The following is a 23,461-nucleotide window of genomic DNA, read 5'->3' on the forward strand; positions in this document are numbered from 1 at the left end:
CTGGGACAACCAGAGCCCATTTGCAAATGTCGGACAAATACTACAATGGCGCCATCGCCTGTGCGATTATAGGAACTGCAACAAGCGCAGGTAGCAGAACCTGAGCAAAAACTGTACTATTTACAAAACATTGAAATTATAATAACGTGTAAAATACGCACAATACAATAACTCACATTTAGGTTTACAAATTGAAAGGACTAATGTCTAATTTTACAATATAATAAATATTTTTAAATTTTTAAAACGAAACGTAAAACGATGTAAGTTAGTATATAAAAAGTATTGATGTTTCCAATTATTCCAGTCTTCCCAAGAGGGGTGACGCAGCTGATGGCGTGACCCCGGAAGTGTCGCATGTCTCTCCTGGACGGTGACGTCACTTCATTGAGCTGTTTAAGATGGCGCTTCGGCCCGGATCAGGGGGAGGTGGCAGGTACGGAATTTCATACTTTAACACTTTGTTATTTATTTTTCTTTATATGTATACGGCTTTTAAAGGCAGTATATGTTAATTCGCGTGTCTGTCTGAAAATTCATCCGTTGTTCCCGCACAGATTCACTTTATTTAGCGTATCGTCTGTAATGTTAATGGCTGATGCTAGTCAGCTGTGATGGTGATGTGACGTTTGTCATACTGCATCAGAATGATCATCCGTCACATTTATATTCCTTTGTTCTTCTTTGCCATGCATGTGGATACATAATGATATTGCAAAACATTGTTAAACCGCTTGTCAGCCGACTGACTAACACCCAGGAATTGACATGTCCTGGCCGTGTCTCAAATCCTAGTGAGCTGCCTGACGTTACCTAGACAGCAGTTTTGTTGTTCATAGGTTTGTTTGAATGTTCTATTCGTTGATGGCTTTCTAAAATATTTAATCGCCGTGTTTCCTACAGAATTGCTCGCAGATACTGAAATGTTTTGCAGCAATGTCCACCTTTAGCTCTACATATATAGATAATACAAGCATTAAAACATACACATAAATGTATTTAAATATTTATACATTTTTAATATTTGTTTTCTTTGCAAATGCTTTAACTTCACGTTGTCATATGAACAACCATATGATACTAGGGGTGCAACGGTTCAAATTACTCACGGTTTGGTTCGTATCACGGTTTTAGGTTCACGGTTTTGGTACGGTTCGGTATGTGCTATGTTCAGAGGTGTAAAGGGTACCTGAAAACCATACTTGAGTAAAAGTACAGATACCTTACATCGAAAATGACTCCATTACAAGTTAAAAGTAACCAATTCCAATACGACTTGAGTAAAATTCTTATTTTAACAGTACTGAAGTATTTTACTCATACTGAATGTAGGCTCTACGATGCACAAGTCCTCAACACATAAGAGACATGCCAGTGAAAATAAGAAACAATTGACCCTTCGCAAAGACCCACCCCCCTTAGTTACTGCTGCTTTGTCAGACAAGCCGTGCCGCTGTCACGCCACACAAAGTGAAAAATACATCACGGAGCAAAGAGGACACTGACAACACGTCAACAGACAAGACAGAGCAGGTTATTTATGATATTAAACAAAGCCCCAACTTTCAAATTGTGTAATTTTTTTAAAGAAATTCGAACAAAAACAGTTTTGTGGCTCTTTAATGTGTCGTAACAGATTGCTGTAGTGCCTCAGCTCAAGCGGCTTGTGAACCAATCATCTCTTCCTACTAGTCCATTTATAGCATCAAATAAACATGAATGAACATCAGAAGGAATGTTGTTTCAAACGTAGAAAGACGTCAGTACACACCATTTTTCAAGTTCAAGTCCACTGAGGTTAATCTTCTAACTCCTGACTGCTTTGTTGGACAAAATGGCAGATTCGGCGTTGTGATTGGTTTGATCACTTGTCAATCAAACTCCCAGCGAAGGGTCAGTTGATTTGTAAGATTAAAAAATCATGTTTATTTTCTAAAATCAAAATAAAACTGAACACCTCAATATTGCAATAAATCAAGGTTGGCACAACAACCTCTTAAATGTCTACAAACTCTCAAGTCTCAAGCTCAATTGCACAAAAAGGCCATAAGTAAACCAATATCCTTCATAAAGGTCTTGTCAAAACAGCGGATAAATAAATTAATGTTAAGTAAAATTAAATAGTCAAAGTCTACTTGCACTGGATGAGCTGGTTTCGCTCTCATCACCGGCTGCAGTCTTGACCTCATCTCATAAACCAAACCTCTGCGATTCAGCAACTACCTCTCATTCACTCGCATTCACATAAAGTATCCTTGTTGACAAGTTTGGGGGGAGTAAAGGCAAAATGCACAAGATATAGTACCTTCAATGCCCTGTAGATGGCGATATCGCTTCTTTATAGCAGAAACAAACTGCAGAAAAAAAAGTTAGCTGCCATGTAAAATGTAATTTGTAATTGCATTACTCATCGCAAATGTATTGGAGTAAAAAGTACATTTACTTGTTAAAATGTAATCAAGTAGAGAGTAAAAGTTGCTAATATATTTGATACTCACTACTACTACAAAGTAGCCAAAAAGGTACTTAAAGCTGCAGTCCGCAATTTTTGGCCCTCTAGCGGTTAATAAACAGAACTGCACGCCTTCTTGCGGAAGAACATTGTAGCCGGAGCTACTTTTCTCCATGTATGTCTACGGCGAGTTACGCAGTTACTGTGATACTCTGCGGCGGGTCCTGCCAGTCCGGTCTGAAATAGTCTGAATATAAACACTTATTATAAGTGTACCATAATGATTCAGGGTAAGACAAAAACATAGTTTGGAAAATGGATTCATGTTGTACATTCTCATTATATAATTTTTGCAAATTTTGAACACAAAAAAAGTTGCGGACAGCAGCTTTAAGTACAGTAACTACAAACCGTTTCACCCCTAAATGATACTGATTCAATGTTCGTGAACCTTACCACATTTCGAGAAGGACATAACAGAGTAACAGAATTATATATACACACAGAAATCAATTTCTAAACAAGCAGCTTTCTTTTGGTCAACACAGCATATTTACATGATATTTATTTTAATCTGGTGGGAAATCTACTTGCTTCTCGATTTCTCGATTGCGTGGCTTTCTATTCAAATAACCGGGTTTCCCCCACGAAAACTGGCTGAACAACAGTAAATGTAACCACTCCTAAATGCTAAACTACTATTCAGTAAGTGAGTCAAATGTTGATTCAGTGAGTTAATTAATTTAAGCGTTCGTAAGACTTTCTGATTCTGTGAATATTTTGTCATTTGTTCATGAATCGGACTACACCGTTCTGTTGCATGTTTGTTTATGTGTTCAAAGTAGTGAAGGAACCACTCGGAGCGTTTTAAAGGATTAAATGAAAATTAGCCCAAGCTTTACTCACCCTCACGCCATCCTAGGTGTATATGACTTTCTTCTTTCTGATGAACACAATTGGAGAAATAATAATAAATATCCTGACGCATCCGAGCTATATAATGAGGGTTAATAAAGGCCTTCTAAAGCGAAGCAATGTGTTTGGGAAAAAAAAAATCCATATTTAACAAGTTAAGAAGTAAAATATCTAGCTTCCGCTACACTGCCTTCCATATTCAACTTACAAAGAAAGTGTAAAGCCCTTGCAGTTCAAAAAGCTTAGGCTACGTCCTGCCCCTTCCCTATTCAACTTATGAAAAAAATGTAACTGATGCGACGGCACATTTTCTTCGTACATTGAATACGGAAGGCGGTCTGGCGGAAGCTTGATATCTTACTTCATAACTTGTTAAATCTGGATTTTTTTTTTTTTTTTTTTACACAAACGCGTTGCTTCGCTTTAGAAGGCCTTTATTAACCCCCCAGAGTCGTGTGGAGTTCGTTTATGATGGATGGAAGCATTTTCTTCAGCTCATACTCGTGGGTCCCGTTCACTGCCATTATAAAGCTCGGATGCGTCAGGATATTTATTAAAATATCTCAGAGAGTGTTCATCAGAAAGAAGAAAGTCCTATACATCTAGGATGGCTTGAGGGTGAGTAAATCATGGCCTAATTTTCATTTGAGAGTGAACTAATCCTTTAATATCCATTCTGGTCAAAAATATTAATTTATCATTGATGTCCAGAAATGTATTTTTAAATTTCAATTAATCCAAAATTCCAAAAAGTTCAGTTTTAATATATTACAAAATGCTGATGTACAAAAATTACATTTGAATGCTCACCCGTGCACAATCGCATCTGAAATTTGATTCAGAATCAGATATTAATGATGTCCAAAAATTTGATTTGAAACTGTTGTCTAATTAGGCGGTTAACTAGGTTTTGTCATTGTCTGTGCAAGACCATCTGATGTGACCAGTTTATGTGTCAGGTTTTGCGAGGTTTTGGTTCATATCAGAGCTAAAGTGACCAGCATGATGCATGTTTGCAGATGAGACTGTGATGTGGATCTGGTGACTTGACAGCTCCCATGTTTATTGGTAGTTGTAATGTTGTTTTTCATGTTGTGTATATAGTTGACTGAATCAGCATAGTATCACGCTCATGGGTATCATTGAGCTTTCAAATACTGATATCAGGCCACTTTGAACGTACCAAAGTTTTTATAAAGTAGAGCACATAGCTGTCAGAAAGGATGGAAAGGCCAACTTCATGTTTTATTTACCTAAAGGTCTTTTAGTCTCTGCTGAACTGCTTGAATAATGAATGTCTAGTTTGAAACGGAGCAGCACCAGGTAATACTGATACCTGCCGTGAAACTAAATAACCTCAGGGTTCTACATAGAGCTGCTTTATTTGGCAATATAATAAAAGTTCAACAGCATAAGTACAATGCAAATTTATTGGGAAAGACTTTGTCATGTGTTTTGCCACTTCTGTAAATGATGAGGAACAGGCTAATGTGATTTCCAGTCTGGCGGCTCTAGCTGTGATGGGCATCTTCCATATGTCCGAGGCTCTCAAACAGCTGCTGTGGAGGGCATAGGAAGTTTATTAGAACAGGTGTAACTGTATTGTTGCTGCCAAAACCGTAAAAGATGCTTATCAGGTCTGAGAGTTCATAAAAAAGCCCGAAGACAGCAATGTCATAGATGCAATCTGTTATTCTGTGTGAAAGGCACTAAATAAATAAGCCTGCTTGCCCACCCTCACAGACCCAACATAAAAGTGTCTGAGGCGTTTGACAGTTCTCAAATTCCTGTATCGAGTTCCGGAAGGTAAGAGCTGATTATCTGTGACAACTTATAAAGGATTGAGGGACATTTCTGAAGTTTATATCCCTTTTAAAGTATTATTTGGTTAGAAGGATTAAATATGAAGTATTCAACATAGGCTTATTGGAAAAATGTTCCTCTACCTACATTTTTGCAGAACTTCAAAATGGTACTTATACATAAAATTCATGATACTTTCCTGCTGAAATGAACACTAGATGCAGTAAAACACCAATTTTTATTTTTTATTAATTTATTTGTTTATTTTTATTGAGAAATTATAATTACTGGGACAGATTATTGATTAATAAAGAACTTTTTTCATGTGGTTCTTTTGCAATACTATGTTGTGACCTCAAAACACTTTTACCATGGTGCATGATTTATAAACTATTACATTTTGACGTGCTCATCACATAACCAGCTCCAGGTGTGTGGTTTTCTGATGTAGTAAGCTTTCTCAGTAGCTCACCTTGCACAGCATTGCAGTCATGATACACTTGAGTACAGGTCCTGTGAAACACGAGTCAAGAGCTCAAAGACTTGTTGAAGCAAGCTAAAATGCCATGATGCAAAATCAAATTGTTTTTCATGATGTTAAATCAGTTAGGTTTAGTGTAGGGGTACGTTGTTTTCAAACAGCATTAAAGGGATAGTTCACCAAAAATTAAAAAATTGTGATAATTTACTCACCCTCATGTCCTTCCAAACCCATAAGACTTTTGTTCATCTTTGAAACACAAATGAAGATGTTTTAAATGAAATCTGAGTTATTTCTGTACCTCCATTGACAGCCTACACAACTACCACTTTGTCGCTTCAAAAAGTTAATGAAGAGATCGTAAAACTAATCCATGATGTATGTGAATAAAAGCCTAAATTAAATCTGTTTATCATATAAATCGACCATGTCTCTTCAGAAAATATGGACTAAACCACTCAGTTCATTAGTTTTACGATCTCTTTATAAACTTTTTTGAAGTGTCAAATGGTAGTTGCTTTGGAATGACATGAGGGTGAGTAAATGATGAGAGAATTTTCTTTTTTTGGGTGAACTAACCTTTTAACTCAACGGACATTTCATTTACGAGCTGCCGTGACTTACTGGATGTTTCACTTTAAAGGTCTCATAAAACCTGCAAGAAGCCACGTAATATAATTTTGCAGAAATGTCACCACAGGCACATTGGAGTCTTGTTTGGAAGTATTGAGTGTTACTGCTTAGAATATGCAGTGGTTCATGATTTGTGATCAGTCACATTTTCATTTTATTTCGTAGGAAAACTGAGAGGAACAAAATAAAAAAATAGGAAGAAAAAATAATTGTTCACCCAATTTAAATTCTGCCAACGACTTTGTTGTTGATATTCCAACAGGAGATATTTTGCGGAATGTTCATGCTGCTTGATCCCATTGCAGTAAAAGCACACAGAATGTAGGCTTTAATGATATAAAAACAAACAAATATTGACTAAATAAAACTACATTTTGAAATGTCTGTTCAATAATTTAATCATTTACCACAATGTCAAATTATTTTCATTTGAAAGCTTTTGTCAGCAAATATTGATATAGCCTATAATGAATTTATTTGATTAAAACTAATGAATTGACAGCCCTAATATTTATTAATAAACAAGAATATAAACGAACATATTAAAATTAGAATATGTACAAGAACTATGAGATTTGAGTGCTGTTATAGAGAGGTTATCGCAAAAACAATGAAACTTGTTTAGGAATTAAAGAATCAAAGACGTTTAGAAATCAAAGGTTTCCTCGTTATTATGATCAACGCTTTGCTCTCATAGCATGAGATGGGATATTTGGTGGAAAAAAAGCAGCTCTTCAGTATGTTATTCGATATTGGATTACTAATATTGCTGTCAAATCTTTGAACTGAAAAATGGTTCATGACTGTTTAACTATGTTTAAGTAATTCCAATTCTTATTGATTTTATAAATAAAAAAAAAATCTTTTTATTATCCCTATACCAGTTTATCTTAACTGGATAATGTTGTTGGACTTAAGAAAAAAAATATTGTAGCTTTCAACTCTGTATATAGACTATTATTGGATAAATGGCTCTGCACAGTGTTAGACAGCCATTAATATGCTGTATCAAAGCTGCTGTTTACATGTGTTTCTCAAAGACAAAATCCTGTCAGAAAAGCTCATTCTCAGGTTTTGCGGTTATAACTGGGTTTCTTCATGGATGGATGGATGTTGGGAGTAACGGTTTAAAATGGTGGATAGACATGATCTCCCCACCCTGATGTCACAGCAGATCTCTCTTTGAATGTTAATCTGCCTTAATCCAGTGTTTTATTTTTTCTCCTCCCTTTGTTGTATCACAGTCTCTGTGAGCACTGTAAAGCAGTGAGCCTGCAGGCAAACAGATGCAACACAGACAGACAGATCGCTTTGTGCCAGAGAGCCTCGGAGGAGTGTTAGCCCACATTTCAGACTATTGGCAAAGCAAACAAAACTAGGCTAACTCTCAAAAAGTTAGATACCAAATGAGAAATATTGGTCTTCTTAATACAACAAGAAATCTTTATTTTGAATGCTTTTTGAATACTCTGGCTTCAACAAAAGGAGTATCTTTTAAACTTTTTTTATACCATAGTAATTGTATTACTGTTTAAAGTACTTTTAAATGAATATATGATATGATATATGACACACCAAGCCATCGGTTTGGTGCGTTTGTCGGGCTAGTTCCACAGGTCGGCTCTAGTCAGGCTCACGACAGTGGCAGTTTGCCCGATTCACCAAGTTGAATTGGTGTCAGGGCCATTCATGAGAGATCTCTCTCTGATTGGCTGTTCAGTTTAGCGAATGAGCTAGTGCACAAGAATAAAAGCAAAACTGATGAAAGCTATTGATACCTGCCGAATGTACTGATATAGACAGATATACAGATTTCCCTGTAGTCTTTGTGGTGTGTTTAAGCGCAGATTTTCGGCCCTGAAGCAAACCGACAACACAGTCGGCTTTCGTTGCTACTAATATTTTAAAGCAGAACTAAGTAACTTTTTTTACCTTCATAAATAGTTTTCTAAGTCCTTACGATGGTTAATTGACTTGTGGTGTGTTTGAGGCGAGCACTAACCCCCTCTGGCACGTCTACGCCAGAAAACGGCACTTGCAAGTTGAGCTGCGCCGACCCGAAACAATCTCGTCTCATGTTCACATTCACGCAAGAGTGACAAAATGCTTTACGGTAATTCAAATTATGACTTTATAAGACAATTTTGAAAATTACCCACCTCCATCGAGATTTCTTGTACTGTATTTGCGCTGGTGAGCGTTGTAGCCGTTGTAGTCCAGAGCTGCGCTTGGAGTATTTACGACAGTGTGATTCACTGAAGGAACCTGTAGGGGGAGCTTCGTAAATCTTACTGAGTTCCACTTTAAGATGTTTGCTTGGTGACCTACCATTTACCTAGGTGTTTTCAAAACATGCCATCACAGAAGCACTAATTAAACGTCACTGTTTCAGTCAGTGATTTCAGCCCTCCAAAACTATTTAGGCTGAAAACAAAGTTTTTTTTAGTATGTTTGGTTGTCAAAATGTCTGTTCGTGAACATGGAAGGTGCAAAGTCCTTAGCAAGTACCACAAATATTTATTAAAGGTCCCGTTTTTCGTGGTTTTTTTGAAGCTTTGATTGTGTTTATAGTGTGCAATATAGCATGTGTTCATGTTTCGCGTGTAAAAAACACAGTATTTTTCACATAATTTACTTATCTGTATACCGCTGTTTCCACTGTCATAAAAACGGGCTGATGACTTCCTTGTTCTATGAAGTCCCTCCTTCAGAAATACGTAACGAGTTCTGATTGTGCCAGCGGTTCCTGTGTTGTGATTCGACAGCAGCTTAGCGAACCTTGCCCGGAAAGGTCACGCCTCTTACCATAACGTGGAGATGCACGCGCTCAGTGTTATTGTAAACATGTCTTTAATTTTACCCTATCAATTTGAGCCGGAATCAGACCCGGTGATTGGACTGCGGGATGAAAATAACAGCGTTTCGACGACATGGCGACAAACACACTCTACAAACGCAACTCTTGTGTATTCCTGTGGGCGGAGGTTAGTCAAAAAACTGTTTTAGTGACGTCATTAAAGAAGGAAGTAGAGGGATGTAGTCCAAACTGGCCGTTCGATGTAGGCGACTTCTGTTAAATAAAATATCTCGCTTGGCATTGAACTTTGAGCTTTAAAATTTTACAGATTTTATTTATACTCTAACAACAACATTACACACTAACTAAAGTTTGAAACTTGGGATCACGAAGAACGGGACCTTTAAAGGGTTAGCTCACCCAAAAATGAAATTTCTGTCATTACTCACCCTCATGTCGTTCCAAACCAGTTAGACCTTCTTTCATCTTGGGAACACAAATTAAGATATTTTTGATGAAATCCGAGAGGTTTCTGATCCCCAAGAGAAAGCAACGTAATTACTACATTCAAGGTCCAGAAAGGTAGTACAAACCTTTTTCAAATAGTCCACGTGACTACAGTGCTTCAACCTTAGTGTTATGAAGTGACGAGAATACTAACTAACCCTTGAAAGTTGAGCCATGATTGTTTTTACATTACTGTCATAGCATAACCATGTTTTTAAAATGCTACTTTATGATTTCATTCCATAAGGAAAAGGAATCTTTTTCTCTGTAATTGTAATGTGTTTTTTAGCTGTGAAAACATTGTAATGGAGGGCAAGTAGTGGAATTATTTTCCACTGTGGCGCAATGACGTGAAGAACCTTTCAAGAATAATGGACTTCGGCTGTTTTCATAAATGTTTTCTCAGTTGAATGATTGATTGGTTGCCTTTAGTTGTCTCTTGAATGTGGAGGGCGCTAGAGTAAAGACATTAGTTTGACACTGAAATGAGCTTCAGGGGTTTGAAATGGGCTGCCTGGTAAATGACTACAATATTGAATGTGCCTGTCTTTTCTGTTCTAGTTTTATGTACCCTGTAGGAGGGAGCATTGCACCACCGCAAGGTAAGAAGCTGATGTTTTGCCTGTATTTTGCATCTTTTCACATTAGATCATTTTTTATTGGATATGTTTTTCCAATGTAACATCTTTTATAACATTTAAATGCAATTTTTATGGTTTTAAATTTGTCTTTTAAAAATTGTCATTTTTAAATGGCTATTTAATGGCAGGAATGATGCCCATGCAGCAGCAACAGCAGCAGGGCTTCCCCATGGTCCAGGTCATGCAGCCCAACATGCAAGGCATGATGGGAATGAATTTTGGAGCACAGATGCCTGGTGCCATGCCAATGCAGGTCTGTTCTGTTTTTGAGACACTTTAGAAATGTTTAAGACATGCATTAAAGCGATAGTTCACCCAAAAATGAAAATTCTGTCATCATTTACTCACCCTCAAGTGCTTCAAAACCTTTATGAATTTCTTTGTTCTGCTGAAACAAGGGAAGATATTTGGAAGAATGTCAGTATTTTGCCCCTCCATTTACTACCATAGTAGGAAAAATAAATTACTATGGTTGTCAATGGGGGCGAGATCTGTTTGGTTTCTGTCATTCTTCCAAATATCATTCTTCCTTTGTGTTTTGCAGAACAAAGAAATTCATACAGGTTTGGAACTACTTGAATGTGAGTAAATGATGACAGAATTTTAATTTTTGGGTGAACTATCCCTTTAACAATAAAAAATTTAATATCTTTCTCCCATGTTTCTAGGGCGGGATGGCAATGGGCATGCAGACTCCCGGGATGCAGTTCATGGGTCAGCCTCAGTTCATGGGCATGAGGGGCCCGGGGCCACAGTACCCTGCAGACATACAGAAGCAGATGGCAGAGGAGCATCAGTAAGGCTTTACATATTCATGCTGCCGGAAAGTAGTTTACACACCAGAACTCGTCTCTGATTAGTGTGTGTCCATAGAAAACGTCTGGAGCAGCAGCAGCGGATGCTGGAGGAAGACCGAAAAAGAAGACAGTTTGAGGAGCAGAAACAGAAACTGCGTCTACTGAGCAGCGTCAAACCCAAAGTGAGCAAGTCAACATGAAATATTTCCTTACTAAATTTTAGGCTTGTTGTGATTAATAAATAATTGTCTAGAGCTGCATGATTAAACGTTAAAAGATCGCGAATTTGATTCAAACACTCACGCGATCTCATTCTTCAATGACAACGAATCGCCTGTGTCTATTAAACCTTTAACAAACCTTTATCAAACCTTTAACATAGCAAACATTTAGATCTATGTTTGTGCTACCACTGATCCAGAGAGAGCAGTTATCATAGGTATGAAACGGCTTCACAAACAGTCTTTTCAACCACACATTGTCATTATTTCTGTGTTACAAATATTCAAATTATCACAGTACTGAAATAGAAGTTTATAGTTTGGATATAAACATTGATATCTACAGTAGCGTACTATCACCTTTTGATAGTAACAGCTCTTAAAATAAAGATTGTGTCAATTACATTGTTACGCCAGTAGGACACCTGGACAAGTGACTAAAAAAATGTGTCATTGAATCATTCATTCAAGAGATGCGTTCAAAAACACTATCCATCAGTAACGAAAGAAGTGAAGTATTTATGAGTGAGTCATTGAATCATTCATTCAAACCATTTTTTTTTAAATTAATTCAGATTAAATAAACATTTTAAATAGACTGCTGCAGTTAACATTTTGTCAGAACCTCTAGTAAATTACATGTTATTTTGTTTAGTTGTCTCTTGTCTGTTCAGAATTGCAGGAGAATCGCGATCTTTATCTAAAAATCGCGGTTCTCAATTTATCCAGAATCGTGCAGCTCCTATAATTGCCTGTTTAGTATTATTTAATTTAATAATAATTATTGTCCACTTTATATTCCAATCATAAATTGCCATCCAAATTAGGTATTTGATGACAATATAGGTACCATAAAATGTTTATGAGAAGTTTATTCAAATAAAAATGAGAGTTTGCTGCTATATCACTGTATGTCTTAGTCTATACTTTTTCTTGCATATCAACTTCTCCAAACTTCTATTTTTGTACAGACTGGGGAGAAGAGTCGTGACGATGCCTTAGAGGCCATTAAAGGAAATCTGGATGGGTTCAGCAGAGATGCCAAGATGCATCCAACACCATCTTCACAGTCTAAGAAACCAGGTAGATCCAGTGACCCGTTCCAGCTGCCTGACTGCCTTCAGGCTATTTGCTTTTCAAGTCCCTGCCCATGACGTCAAGGGTCACATCAGTGGCCCAGACAGCTTTTGACAAGGCCAGCGTGGCTGTCAAGAGCTGAAGGACATTACCAGGGGCACACACACACTGTTAAAGAGAGAGTTCACCCAAAAATAAAAATCTGTCATCATTTACTCCCATGACTTTTCCCCCCTGTGGAATCCGAGTATTTTAAAGAATTGTACTAGATGCTGTGGTATTCATACAGGTTTGGACTGTCATGAGGTTGGGTAAATGAACAGAATTTTTATTTTTGGGTGAACTGTTCTTGTAAAGCATTTTTATTCCGTCTCAACCCAAACACACCACACCTTTTTCATTCAGTCAAACAGCTGTTTTTTCCCCAGAAGCCACCAGGAGGCCCTCCAAGATGTTTCTGTTTGCGGTTTTCTCATCCTCCATATAACACATTATCCTGCACCTTCACACCCTTGCAGTTTCACCCTCACACCTGCAGAAGAGCTTAATATCACTCACAGCGTTTCTAGTTAACTGCTGTAACTGTTTTTTCAATTTTGGGGCAAAATACCTGTTAGTCAGTGAAGTGTCCAATATTAACTTTTTGCCACCCCTGAAAATATAAATAAATATGAAAATATGTCAATTATATTTATCACAAGATATAAAATTTCTGTTTTATGGCTAAATGTGAACTTTGGGGTCAGTAAGATTTTTAAAAAAAAATTTTATAATGTTTTTGAAAGAAGTCTCTTATTCTCACCAAGGCTGCATTTATTTGATGAAAAATACAGTAAAAACAGTGATATTGTAAATAATTTTTATATTTTAAAATGCAATTTATTCCCATGATGGAAACATTTTTGTCTCTTTCAAACAATTTAATGTATCCTTGCATAATGAAATATTACAATTTAAAATAATTTTTATATTTTAATATATTTTAAAATGCAATTTATTCCCGTGATGGCAAACATTTTTGTCTCTTTCAAACAATTTAATGTATCCTTGCATAATGAAATATTACAATTTAAAATAATTTTATATTTTAATATATTTTAAAATGCAATTTATTCCCATGATGGCAAACATTTTTGTCTCTTTCAAACAATTGAATGTGTCCTTGCATAATGAAATATTACAATTTAAAATCATTTTTATATTTTAAAAAGCAGTTTATTCCCGTGATGGCAAATATTTTTGTCTCTTTCAAACAATTTAATGTATCCTTGCATAATGAAATATTATTACAATTTAAAATCATTTTTATATTTTAATATATTTTAAAATGCAATTTATTCCCATGACGGCAAACATTTTTGTCTCTTTCAAACAATTTAATGTATCCTTGCATAATGAAATATTATTACAATTTAAAATAATTTTTATATTTTAATATATTTTAAAATGCAAATTTATTCCCGTGATGGCAAACATTTTTGTCTTTCAAACAATTTAATGTATCCTTGCATAGCAAATGAATTCATTTCTTTTAAAAAAACCAAAATATTATTGACCCCAAAGTTCTGAATGGTAGTGTATCTGCAAAAAAAGGATTCTGTCTTATATAAACCTCTAATGGTTAATTTTGAAGTAAAACTTGTTAGAAGACATAACAGATGTTTTTTTTAGTAGAATGTTCTTGGATTTGAATGTCCTCAAAACAGGATATTAAACATTTGGACAGTAATTAATTAAATTAATTAAGTTAAATTAATTAAATTAATTAATTAATTGGATGGTGAGAAGTGGATGTTTCATACCAGAATGCAGTGAGATTGAATGGGACTTTGCTAAAATAATGCTTAAATAACTATTTGGCTTTTGGATTACATTATCCATCAGCATGGATGGCCTAAGTGATGTTAGCAGAAAAGGAAAGATGAGCATTTTCTTTGGAATAACATGCACCGGTGAATCGTTCACAGTAAAAGAAGAAATGAGAGTCAAGTAAATAAATAGGATCAATTTTGATTTCATGTTGTTGTTAATTTCGCTAATAGTTATACATTTTTCATTTTAATACTACTAGTAAATTGACATTTTCATTGAAAGGTTGAGTTTATTTTTTTTAAACATCAGCACCACACCTAATGAAATTCAATACCTTTCAGTTGTTCTTTGTAAAACGGTTTCTCATTTTTTTCAGTCTGTTGTGTGGTCATAACTCATGATGTGCGTTGTCTCTCACTCTCTTGTTTGGTTTTTGCAGACTCATCGCCATCTCATTCCTCTGTAACCTCTCACTCCCTTCCTCCTGCTTTCCCCGATGACGACGATGAGTTTAGTGACTTTGTGCAGGGCCCCGTTGATGCCTCCTCCTCATTCCCCTCTTCATCCTTCCCTCCATCTTCCCCTTCACTAAGAGCCGCTCACGTTAACCAGCCATTAGAGATGTGTCCTGGCCAACATCCCCCTTCCTCCCCTCTCCCTCACACTGTCCCTTCATCTCTCTCTGTCTCACCTGTCATCCAACACTCTTCTGTCATCTCCAGCTCCCAATCTGCATTCCAAGGTAACGCCCCTCTCACAATCTCTCTATCATACCATCACTTGTTACCACACGTACCCAGGGGTCAGATGCCATAACTACACAACTTAGTGTGCAAAAAGCATGTTTATCCATTGTAGCCCATTTGAAGTTGGTTTGGGGTTTGCAAGTTTAAAAAAAAGATTGAAAAATGTAAAAGACAAAAATGTTTTTGAAGTGTCTTATGCACACCAAAACTGCATTTGTTAACAGAGACTCTCTCCAGGTCTTTTAGACCTTTTTGCCAATAAACGCTAGCTTGCAGTGTTTTTGACGTAGAGTCAAAAGTCTGTCTAGGTTTCTGATTCAGATATGATGGTCACCATCTGTGAGATTTGCATAGTGATTCTGACTCAACAGTCACCCTCTACCTCCTTTCAGTTTTGTCAGGTTACAGATGGTGTCCCATATGCTCTTATAATTTAAGCTAGAGTTATATCAGCACACCAGCACACTATGCCGATTGTGACAGTGCCCTGATAAGGCTCAGAGTGAAATAATGTAATGTAATGTCTCATTTTAGTGGCCGAATAATGCTGCTTACCTTTTTTAAAAGCTTAAATACACTAGGTTTTAGAACAGAACTTGTACATACACATAGTCATGTTTGGTACTCATGGTTAAAATTTAAGCTAATACAGTTCAATAAGGCCTCTGTTCCTAACTGATTCAGGCCCATCACTGGAGGAGAAGATGTTCTCATCATGCGATTTGACATCTGATAAGAAGGCCAAGGTTAGTTTTAAGCCGCACCAGGCTCTGTCTGAGCTGAGTCCCAGAGCTCAGGTCACAACCCAGTTTCACAGCAGTACCAGAGCCCGAAACTGGGCCCAAACTCAAGATGACTTCAATTCAGCCTTCTTCACAGAGATGGCACCTGAGCCTCTTGCCGCAGCTCAGTCGGCCCCTGCGGCAGACAGACCGCCTGTCCAGCCCACTAGTGCCAGCGGTGAGAAAACATCTGTGGTTTCAGTCCCGCCTCTTTTTCGAGCTTCTCAAAATTAACACAGCTTGCAGCTCAAGACTTCCCGCCCTGCCTATGTTTGCTAATCATCAGATGTGTTTGGTTTAGAGGGGCTGATTTCTTATCTTGTTCTTGTTCTAAAAATCTTTATTGAAATCTTAATGTGATTATAACTAACGGTTCTCGATGAATATCCAAGTAACCAAATCCTTCATCTTACATCAAAAAATGCATGGGCTTAGATGCTTTACCTTTGAAGACAGTGTGCTCTTGAGCATAAAATATGTTCAAAGACGAATGGGAAAATGGAATAAGATAAAGATGACTAAATGAAAATCTCTACTGGATGAAGAAATCTTCTGAAAAAGCACTTCTTTCTGTCCTGGACATCTTACTAATGGTGCATGTGATTTAAAATACGTACATATGTGTGATATATGCTGGGCTTCGTCTCTTAACATGGGGTGCTATATACATTTCTCTACTTCTATGTGATTTTCCCATCTGCACTATTCCTTATTTTCTAATTTCCCTGTAATGATGATTCTGGATTATTCAGGGTTACATATCTGTTTAATCCAGTAGTGTCCAATCCTGCTCATGGAGGGCTATCTTTCTGCAGAGCTTTCACACTCTTGCTGGACATATCTGGTAATCCTGAAGACTTTGATTTGCTTGTTCAAGTGTGTTTAATTATGATTGGAGCTACACTTGGTAGGAAGGTGGCCCTCCAGGATTAGGATTGGACACTCCTGGTTTAATCTGTCAACTGAGCCCACTGGTTTTGTTAAAGGATTAGTTCACTTCAGAATTCAAATTGCCTGATAATTTACTCACCCCCATGTCATCCAAGAAGTTTGTTTGCCTTTCTTCAGTCGAAAAGAAATTAAGGTTTTTGAGGAAAACATTCCAGGATTTTTCTCCATATAGTGGACTTCACTGGGGTACTACAGGTTGAAGGTCCAAAATGCAGTTTCAATGCAGCTTCAAAGGGCTCTACACAATCCCAGGCGAGGAAAAATGGTCTTGTCTAGAGAAACTATCTGTCGTTTTCTAAAAATACTTTTTAACCACAAATGCTCGTCTTATGATGTGCCACACATTACGTAATCACGTTAGAAAGGTCATGCGTTACATAGGCGGAAGTACTGACCCAGTGTCTACAAAGCAAATATGCAAAGACTAAGCCAAACGTCCTTTACAAAAAAAGGTAAAACAATGATGTCTGATGATTTTGAAGTTGGAGGAAAAAATGAGATGGAGTTTTTCGCTCTACCGCGCTACTTCCACCTACGTCATGTGTGGCCTTTCTAACATTATTACATAATGCGTGGCGCATCGCAGAGCTGGTGCAAGACGAGAATTTGTGGTTAAAATGTATATCCTATTTTATTTTTTTAGAAAATGACCGATCGTTTTGCTACACAAGACCCTTATTCCTTGGCTGCGATCGTGTAGAGCCCTTTAAAGCTGCACTGAAACTGCAGTTTGGACCTTCAACCCATTGTACCCTAGTGAAGTCCACTATGTGGAGAAAAATCCTGAAATGTTTTCCTCAAAAACCTTAATTTCTTTTCTAATGAAGAAAGAAAGACGTAAACATCTTGGATGACATGGGGGCGATTAAATGATAAGGAAATTTGAATTCTGAAGTGAACTAATCCTTTAAGGGAGACCTGTTGGATGTTTCACTACTGATGATGCTTAGTTGGAAACTTAATGGATGTAGCCTCCTTTTATCAGTTTGCCTAATTTACTTCCCCACAGGACAGTTTTAGCATAGTGTACACATTGGCAATGCAAATAATGAGATGAGTGACAATGCTAGTACAAAGCAAACCTCTATTCTTCGTTTGTTTTGTCAGTCTGTTTGTCCTGCAAACCCACCAGCTCTAAGCTCAAGAAAACTGAGCTGACGGCAGAAGCAGTGGGAGTCTTTAGTAGTAGTCAGTAGTATATCCGTGCTGGGCTTTGCCGAAAGCAGGTGTGGGGGACGTCTGACTGTGCAATAATCACGTGGGATATATGCTTGATCAATCACTCTTAGCTTAATAGTCCACAAACAGCATCTCACTGTCTCCATGTCCATCACAAACAGGCGTGGGCGTCTACCCCCAACAAGACATGCAACCCATGGTGCCAGCTTGGTTGTACAATGACTCGCTCATCCCAGGTATAATCATTGGTTTTCATGTCATTTTGTGGTTTTCCAAAATGAGTTTTATTTCCCAGTATCTAATACCAAATGGTTGCTCTTCAGAGTTGTTCAAGAAGGTCCTTGACTTCACCATGACACCAGCAGGCATTGACACAGCCAAACTCTACCCAATTCTGATCTCATCGGGTCTGCCACGGGAAGCACTCGGACAGATCTGGGCCTTGGCCAACCGAACCACACCTGGCAAGCTGACGAAGGAAGAGCTGTACACCGTACTGGCCTTGATTGGAGTCGCCCAGGTAGATACTTTAGTCTAAAATTTTCAGAAATGTGCATACTCTGTTAGGTGGATTTTAAGGCCATATGTTTGGGGATCTGCTTATCTTCCATTGCTACTCTTGGCAGCTACAGTCCTGTGAATAGATACTGTAGCTCTTTTAGCAACTCAACGGACTCTTCCAGTAATAATGCATTTGTTATGCAAATTTAAAAGCTCAATGAGGAGCCACTCTTCCAGCACCTCGGTTTTGAAGGGCAATAAAAAAAGAAAAGCTCTGGAGGATGCCAGCAATGGCATTGAAAATGGAAGTTGACTTTAATGAATATTTTAGGCAAACAAATCAGACGGCTTCTTGGCAGAGGGGGAAAAATAGACATCTGGATGGAGAAGGAGGTCTATTGTCTGACAGCCCTGCTTTTTAATTTTGGCTCCCTGATGAAAGACGTGCTATAAATTCAGCATTCCAGTATGAGGCTTATTGAAGCGCTCTTGTCTAAGCTCACTAAATCATTATGTGTAGGGGGAATATCAGCTTTAATTGAGTGTCTTATGTTTATGGCAATGCCTCATACCTCAGCTTAATGACTCTGTAATCAGCGTTTATCAGTCGGCACTCAAAGATCTGTGCTACTTGTTATCATTGACGATATCATGATGCTTTAATGCTTCTTTTTATAGTTATTTGGCTAACGGGTAGTATGGTGTACTGCAGGACTCTTTAATTCCAGTTCTGGAGGGCCAGAGTCATACAGGCTTGAGTACCAATCCCAGAATAACCCACCTGTCCATAATTTCAAGTAATTCTGAACACCTTGATTAGCTTGTTCAGGCGTAATTGGTTAGTAATTTGTCTTGGGTGACAAAATTGTGGCCAAATCATACAACGTGAACATGGTTTAAGCCGCTTTGAGTTACTACTAAACTAAACCTCTTTATTCTCTAGAGTGGTCTTACAGTCATGAGTTTGGACATCCTGAGTCAGTTCCCCTCTCCGCCTGTGCCCAATCTACCCGCCATGGCTATGGCCATTAATGCTGTCCTGCCTCAGCACCAGCAGCCCATCATGACCCAGCCACCCGTGTCCATGGCCATGCCCATTGCCGCTCCACCTGTCATGGGAATGACCCCAAACCCACCTGCACAACAGACGGCCAGCTTCATCACCAACTTCCCTCCAGTCCAGGTAAACATCAGACACTTTATTACTGATAATAACTGTGTGCTGTTATCGCACAAGCTGATATTTTTTTTTTTATTTTTTTGTTTCATTGCCTTACTTCAGGCTACCAAGGCTGATGATGATGATTTCCAGGACTTCCAGGAAGCTCCCAAAGCTGGTGCTGGAGATGACTCATTCACAGATTTCCAAGGAGAGACAGGGGGAGCGTTCCCCAGCATGAAATCATCATCCCAGAGCGGGTACGATTGCCGCTTTTCATCAAGCTACTTTATGAGTTGTGGCATATTGTTGCAAGCCAGTGAAAGCATGTTTTATACGTAATGCAAACGTTTTAGACAAATGCATCATAAAACAGCATCCTGTCATCTCTCATTAGTAGTTTGATATTGTTTTTATGCTTTGTTGATTTCTCCAGACTCTTTTTGCTCATCTGGAGCATGGAATCGCTTTCTGCTTTGTAATGGCTTGTAATAACGCACCCGACGCAAACAATTAAACCCCCACCATCTTTTCTAATGAACCCATTTCAATGGACAGCTGATAATCTCATCCCATTTTATTTCTATTCACATCTGCATGATTTTATGCTTCCAGGGAAAAGACAGAAAAAGGCAATTATGGAAAGCAGGGAGTGAGAGGTTGGAAAGTGTATTCTCTGAGTGCCGCAGCCTTCTCTGGTCGATCAGCCTCACTAAGCACAAAGTTTCCTTTGTTTTAGAAGAATATTTTGGTGCTTGGATGTGTCAGATCGCTCGCTAATTAAATCAATGGAAATGAGAAGTGGTGAGAATAATACAGGAAGTGAGGGTGAGAGCATGGGTGTTCTCCTGTGCTGGGAAATATCTCTCTGTTATGAGGGAAGTGATCCAAGACAGAGAGAAAGGGAAGGCAGAAACAGAGTTTGGTTTAAAAGAAAACTTGAGCTGAATTTCAAGTTGAATATTTCTACTACTCACTGAAAGTATATACTTAAAGGGTTAGTTCACCCAAAAATAAAAATTCTGTCATTCATTTCTCACCCTCACATTGTTCCACAACCGTAAGACCTTCGTTCATCTTCATAATAGAAACTAAGATATTTTTGATAAAATCTAATGGCTCAGTGAGGCCTCCATTGCCAGCAAGACAATTAACACTTTCAGATGCCCAGAAAGACATATTTAAATCAGTTCATGTGACTACAGTGGTTCAACCTTAAAGCTGCAGTCCGTGATTTTTCCTCTTTGTCGCCATCTCTGTTTGAAACCTGCAATTGCAGTCATATGTGGAACAGATATCTGTACGTGCGTTGTGCCTCGGCACAGCTCGTCAGCGCGGATGAATCTAATGTTTGCTGTCAGTCACCGCACCGGTGGATACTGTACTTCAGAATCACAGATTCTACGTCTTGAAAGTATGACCAATATAAAAATTTTCACTGGAAAATATCATCTGAACAAGTAAATAACGTCTGCCACTTTTGTTCTGACCAACTGAGGGGAAAAAAGCATTAGGCCTACAATAAATTACGCTGCCAATGATGATTTAAATCTAATGTTCGCTTAGCTCGAATCATGCCAAACCGTGCAAATTATTATTACTGTTATATTGTTCTCAAATTGTTAATGTTAATAACATCAGCATTGCGTGACTGTGTATTTAGTGTATTTAGTGCATAAATGATCCGCTACCAGCAGCGTCCTCACGTGATAAAACCGACTAGCCTGGACAGGACTCCTTCCTTTCTGTTTATGGATGTGACGTAATGACGCACAGACGAACTGCTGCATGCTCGAATTTCCTGCGGAAATCCACCATGTCGCTCTCATTATAAAACATTATTACAAGCTTACCGTTGTGAATCGAGCTAAGATAATGAGATAGCTTTGAACACTGGCTGGTTATGTACTTGCTCAAAAATTGATTTTTGGATACTTTTTAACCCAAAAAAATTACGGACTGCAGCTTTAATGTTATGAAGTGACGAGAATACTTTTTGTGTACAAAAAATAACGACTTTATTCAACAATATCTAATGATGTTCGATTTCAAAACACTGCTTCACGAAGCTTTGAAGCGTTACAAATCTTTTGTTTCGAATCAGTATTTTGGATCATGTATTAAACTGCCAAAGTCACGTGAACCATTGAAATTTCGAAACGCTTATGACGTAACGGAGCCTCTTTTACTGAAATCATGTGACTTTTGCAGTTGATATGTGATATTCGTAAAGCTTCGAAGCTTCATGAAGCAGTGTTTTGAAATCAGCCATCACTAGATATTGTTGTTAAAGTCATTATTTTTTATTTATTTTTATTTATTTTTTTGGTGCTCAAAAAGTATTCTCGTTGCTTCATAACATTAAAGTTGAACCACTATAGTCACATTAACTTTTTTAAATATAACTTTAGTACCTTTCTGGGCATTTGAAAGTGTAAATTAACTTGCTGGCAGTGCAGGCCTCACTGAGCCATCGGATTTTATCAAAAATATCTTAATTTGTGTTCCAAAGATGAACAAAGGTCTTACGGGTGTGGAATGATATGAGGGTGAATAATTAATGACAGAATTTAAATTTTTGGGTGAATAACCCTTTAAGCAGTCACAGTTTTCAACATTGATCATAAGATGGAATGTTTCTTGTGCACCAAATCAGCATATTAAAATGGTTCCTGACAGATCATGTGACACTGAAGACTGGAAATGGAGTTCTTTCAAAAATTATTTTAATGATCTTGCTGATCCCAAACTTTTGAACGGTAAAATACATGGTTGTCAGTGTTGAGACATGCTATCACTGAATTGTCTTGATATCAGTCAGACACTAATATCACAAACTGTTTGCATTCATGTGTAATAGCATCTAGCTAAATGTATTACTTTTAAATTCACTTTCAAGGATGTTGATAACTCATTTTTCACCATCCTTCTACAAGTGAAAAATGTGTGTATCTGACCAATTTTGACATCCTATTTCCAATTTGTTTCGATTTGGAACACAATAAATACTTCATAGCAGGCATAGTATGCAAATTAGGATTGTGCCTCAGACTTTGTGTTTTGTCTACATTTAACAGCATCAAACAACAACAACAAAAAGAATCTCAAAACTGAATTTAATGTTTTGACTTGTAAACTTTTTTTTTAACTCTTTGTAGCTAGTAAAAACACTTTGATCTGTTTGGATTGACTTGTGTATGTTTTGTCTGCTTCATACAGTGTTCCTGCCATGCTGACTCCAGTGTCAGGGTCTTCATCCTCCTCCTCCTCCGATAAATATGCAGTGTTCAAACAGCTGTCAGTGGAGCAGCCTGCAGAGCCCACAGCTCCTGTCTCAGGTAAAACACACACACACACCAAGCTCTATACACCTCATTAGCCCTTTGAGGAAGGCAGATCTTTCAGAAGACTGCTGTCATATCGGTTTAACTTTAAAGACAGATTCTCTTGTCTAAATGCATTTGAGGTAAGACTTAGAATTACTGTGTGACTCAGACATGTTTTGCATAAATGTATCCTCTTATTTATCACCTTCTTCCAGCTCCTGCTGTCATTATTATTGTATTGTTACAAAGCACACTTCACTGGCATTGTTTACTGTGTTTCTCTTTTGTTCCAGATTCAGGGGACAAATACAGTGTTTTCAGAGAGCTTGAGCATCCTTCAGACAGAAAACCAGTTGGTAAGGCGATGCATGTTTGACACAGCATTGTGTACAACCCAGATCTGCATTCACAATACTATACTTAATACAATTTCACCAGCCTATAGTGTGTTTAGTTTCATGAAGGGCTTTGTACACTGATGTAGGCATGTGTGCATGTCCCTGTCTCACTAGAGCAGAATCCAGTGGGGACAGCTCTGAGAGAGCCAGTAAGTCAATGGTTGCAGTGATCTCTTCTCCAAAACTCCCATTCTGTTTTGAACTCTCTCTGCCTTTGATTCATTCTGTAGACCACAGCTGAAATAGAAATGTGTGTCATTCACTTCTAGTGGTCGATCAAAAT

The 23,461-nt window shown here is 37.7% G+C and overlaps 1 protein-coding gene across 6 annotated transcripts in view; it reads left to right on the top strand.

The window, feature by feature from the left end:
- Positions 1-315: 315 nt before the first annotated feature.
- synrg (synergin, gamma) overlaps positions 316-23,461 on the top strand; it is a 60,541-nt gene continuing 37,395 nt past the window's right edge. For 3 of the 6 annotated variants that reach the window (XM_048160224.1, XM_048160225.1, XM_048160226.1), the window contains exons 1-14: positions 316-436; positions 10,150-10,190; positions 10,358-10,482; positions 10,898-11,025; positions 11,103-11,208; positions 12,219-12,330; positions 14,576-14,878; positions 15,567-15,842; positions 17,956-18,030; positions 18,118-18,314; positions 19,239-19,478; positions 19,578-19,714; positions 22,674-22,792; positions 23,074-23,136. In XM_048160224.1, the coding sequence (XP_048016181.1) occupies positions 402-436; positions 10,150-10,190; positions 10,358-10,482; positions 10,898-11,025; positions 11,103-11,208; positions 12,219-12,330; positions 14,576-14,878; positions 15,567-15,842; positions 17,956-18,030; positions 18,118-18,314; positions 19,239-19,478; positions 19,578-19,714; positions 22,674-22,792; positions 23,074-23,136 (1,957 nt within the window). In that variant the 5' untranslated portion in view covers positions 316-401. The remainder of the gene's footprint in view (positions 437-10,149; positions 10,191-10,357; positions 10,483-10,897; positions 11,026-11,102; positions 11,209-12,218; positions 12,331-14,575; positions 14,879-15,566; positions 15,843-17,955; positions 18,031-18,117; positions 18,315-19,238; positions 19,479-19,577; positions 19,715-22,673; positions 22,793-23,073; positions 23,137-23,461) is intronic. The other 3 variants (XM_048160229.1, XM_048160230.1, XM_048160228.1) reach the window with 2 other exon arrangements.

This window comes from Megalobrama amblycephala, linkage group LG16, assembly GCF_018812025.1.
Source record: "Megalobrama amblycephala isolate DHTTF-2021 linkage group LG16, ASM1881202v1, whole genome shotgun sequence".
Lineage (NCBI taxonomy): Eukaryota > Metazoa > Chordata > Actinopteri > Cypriniformes > Xenocyprididae > Megalobrama > Megalobrama amblycephala.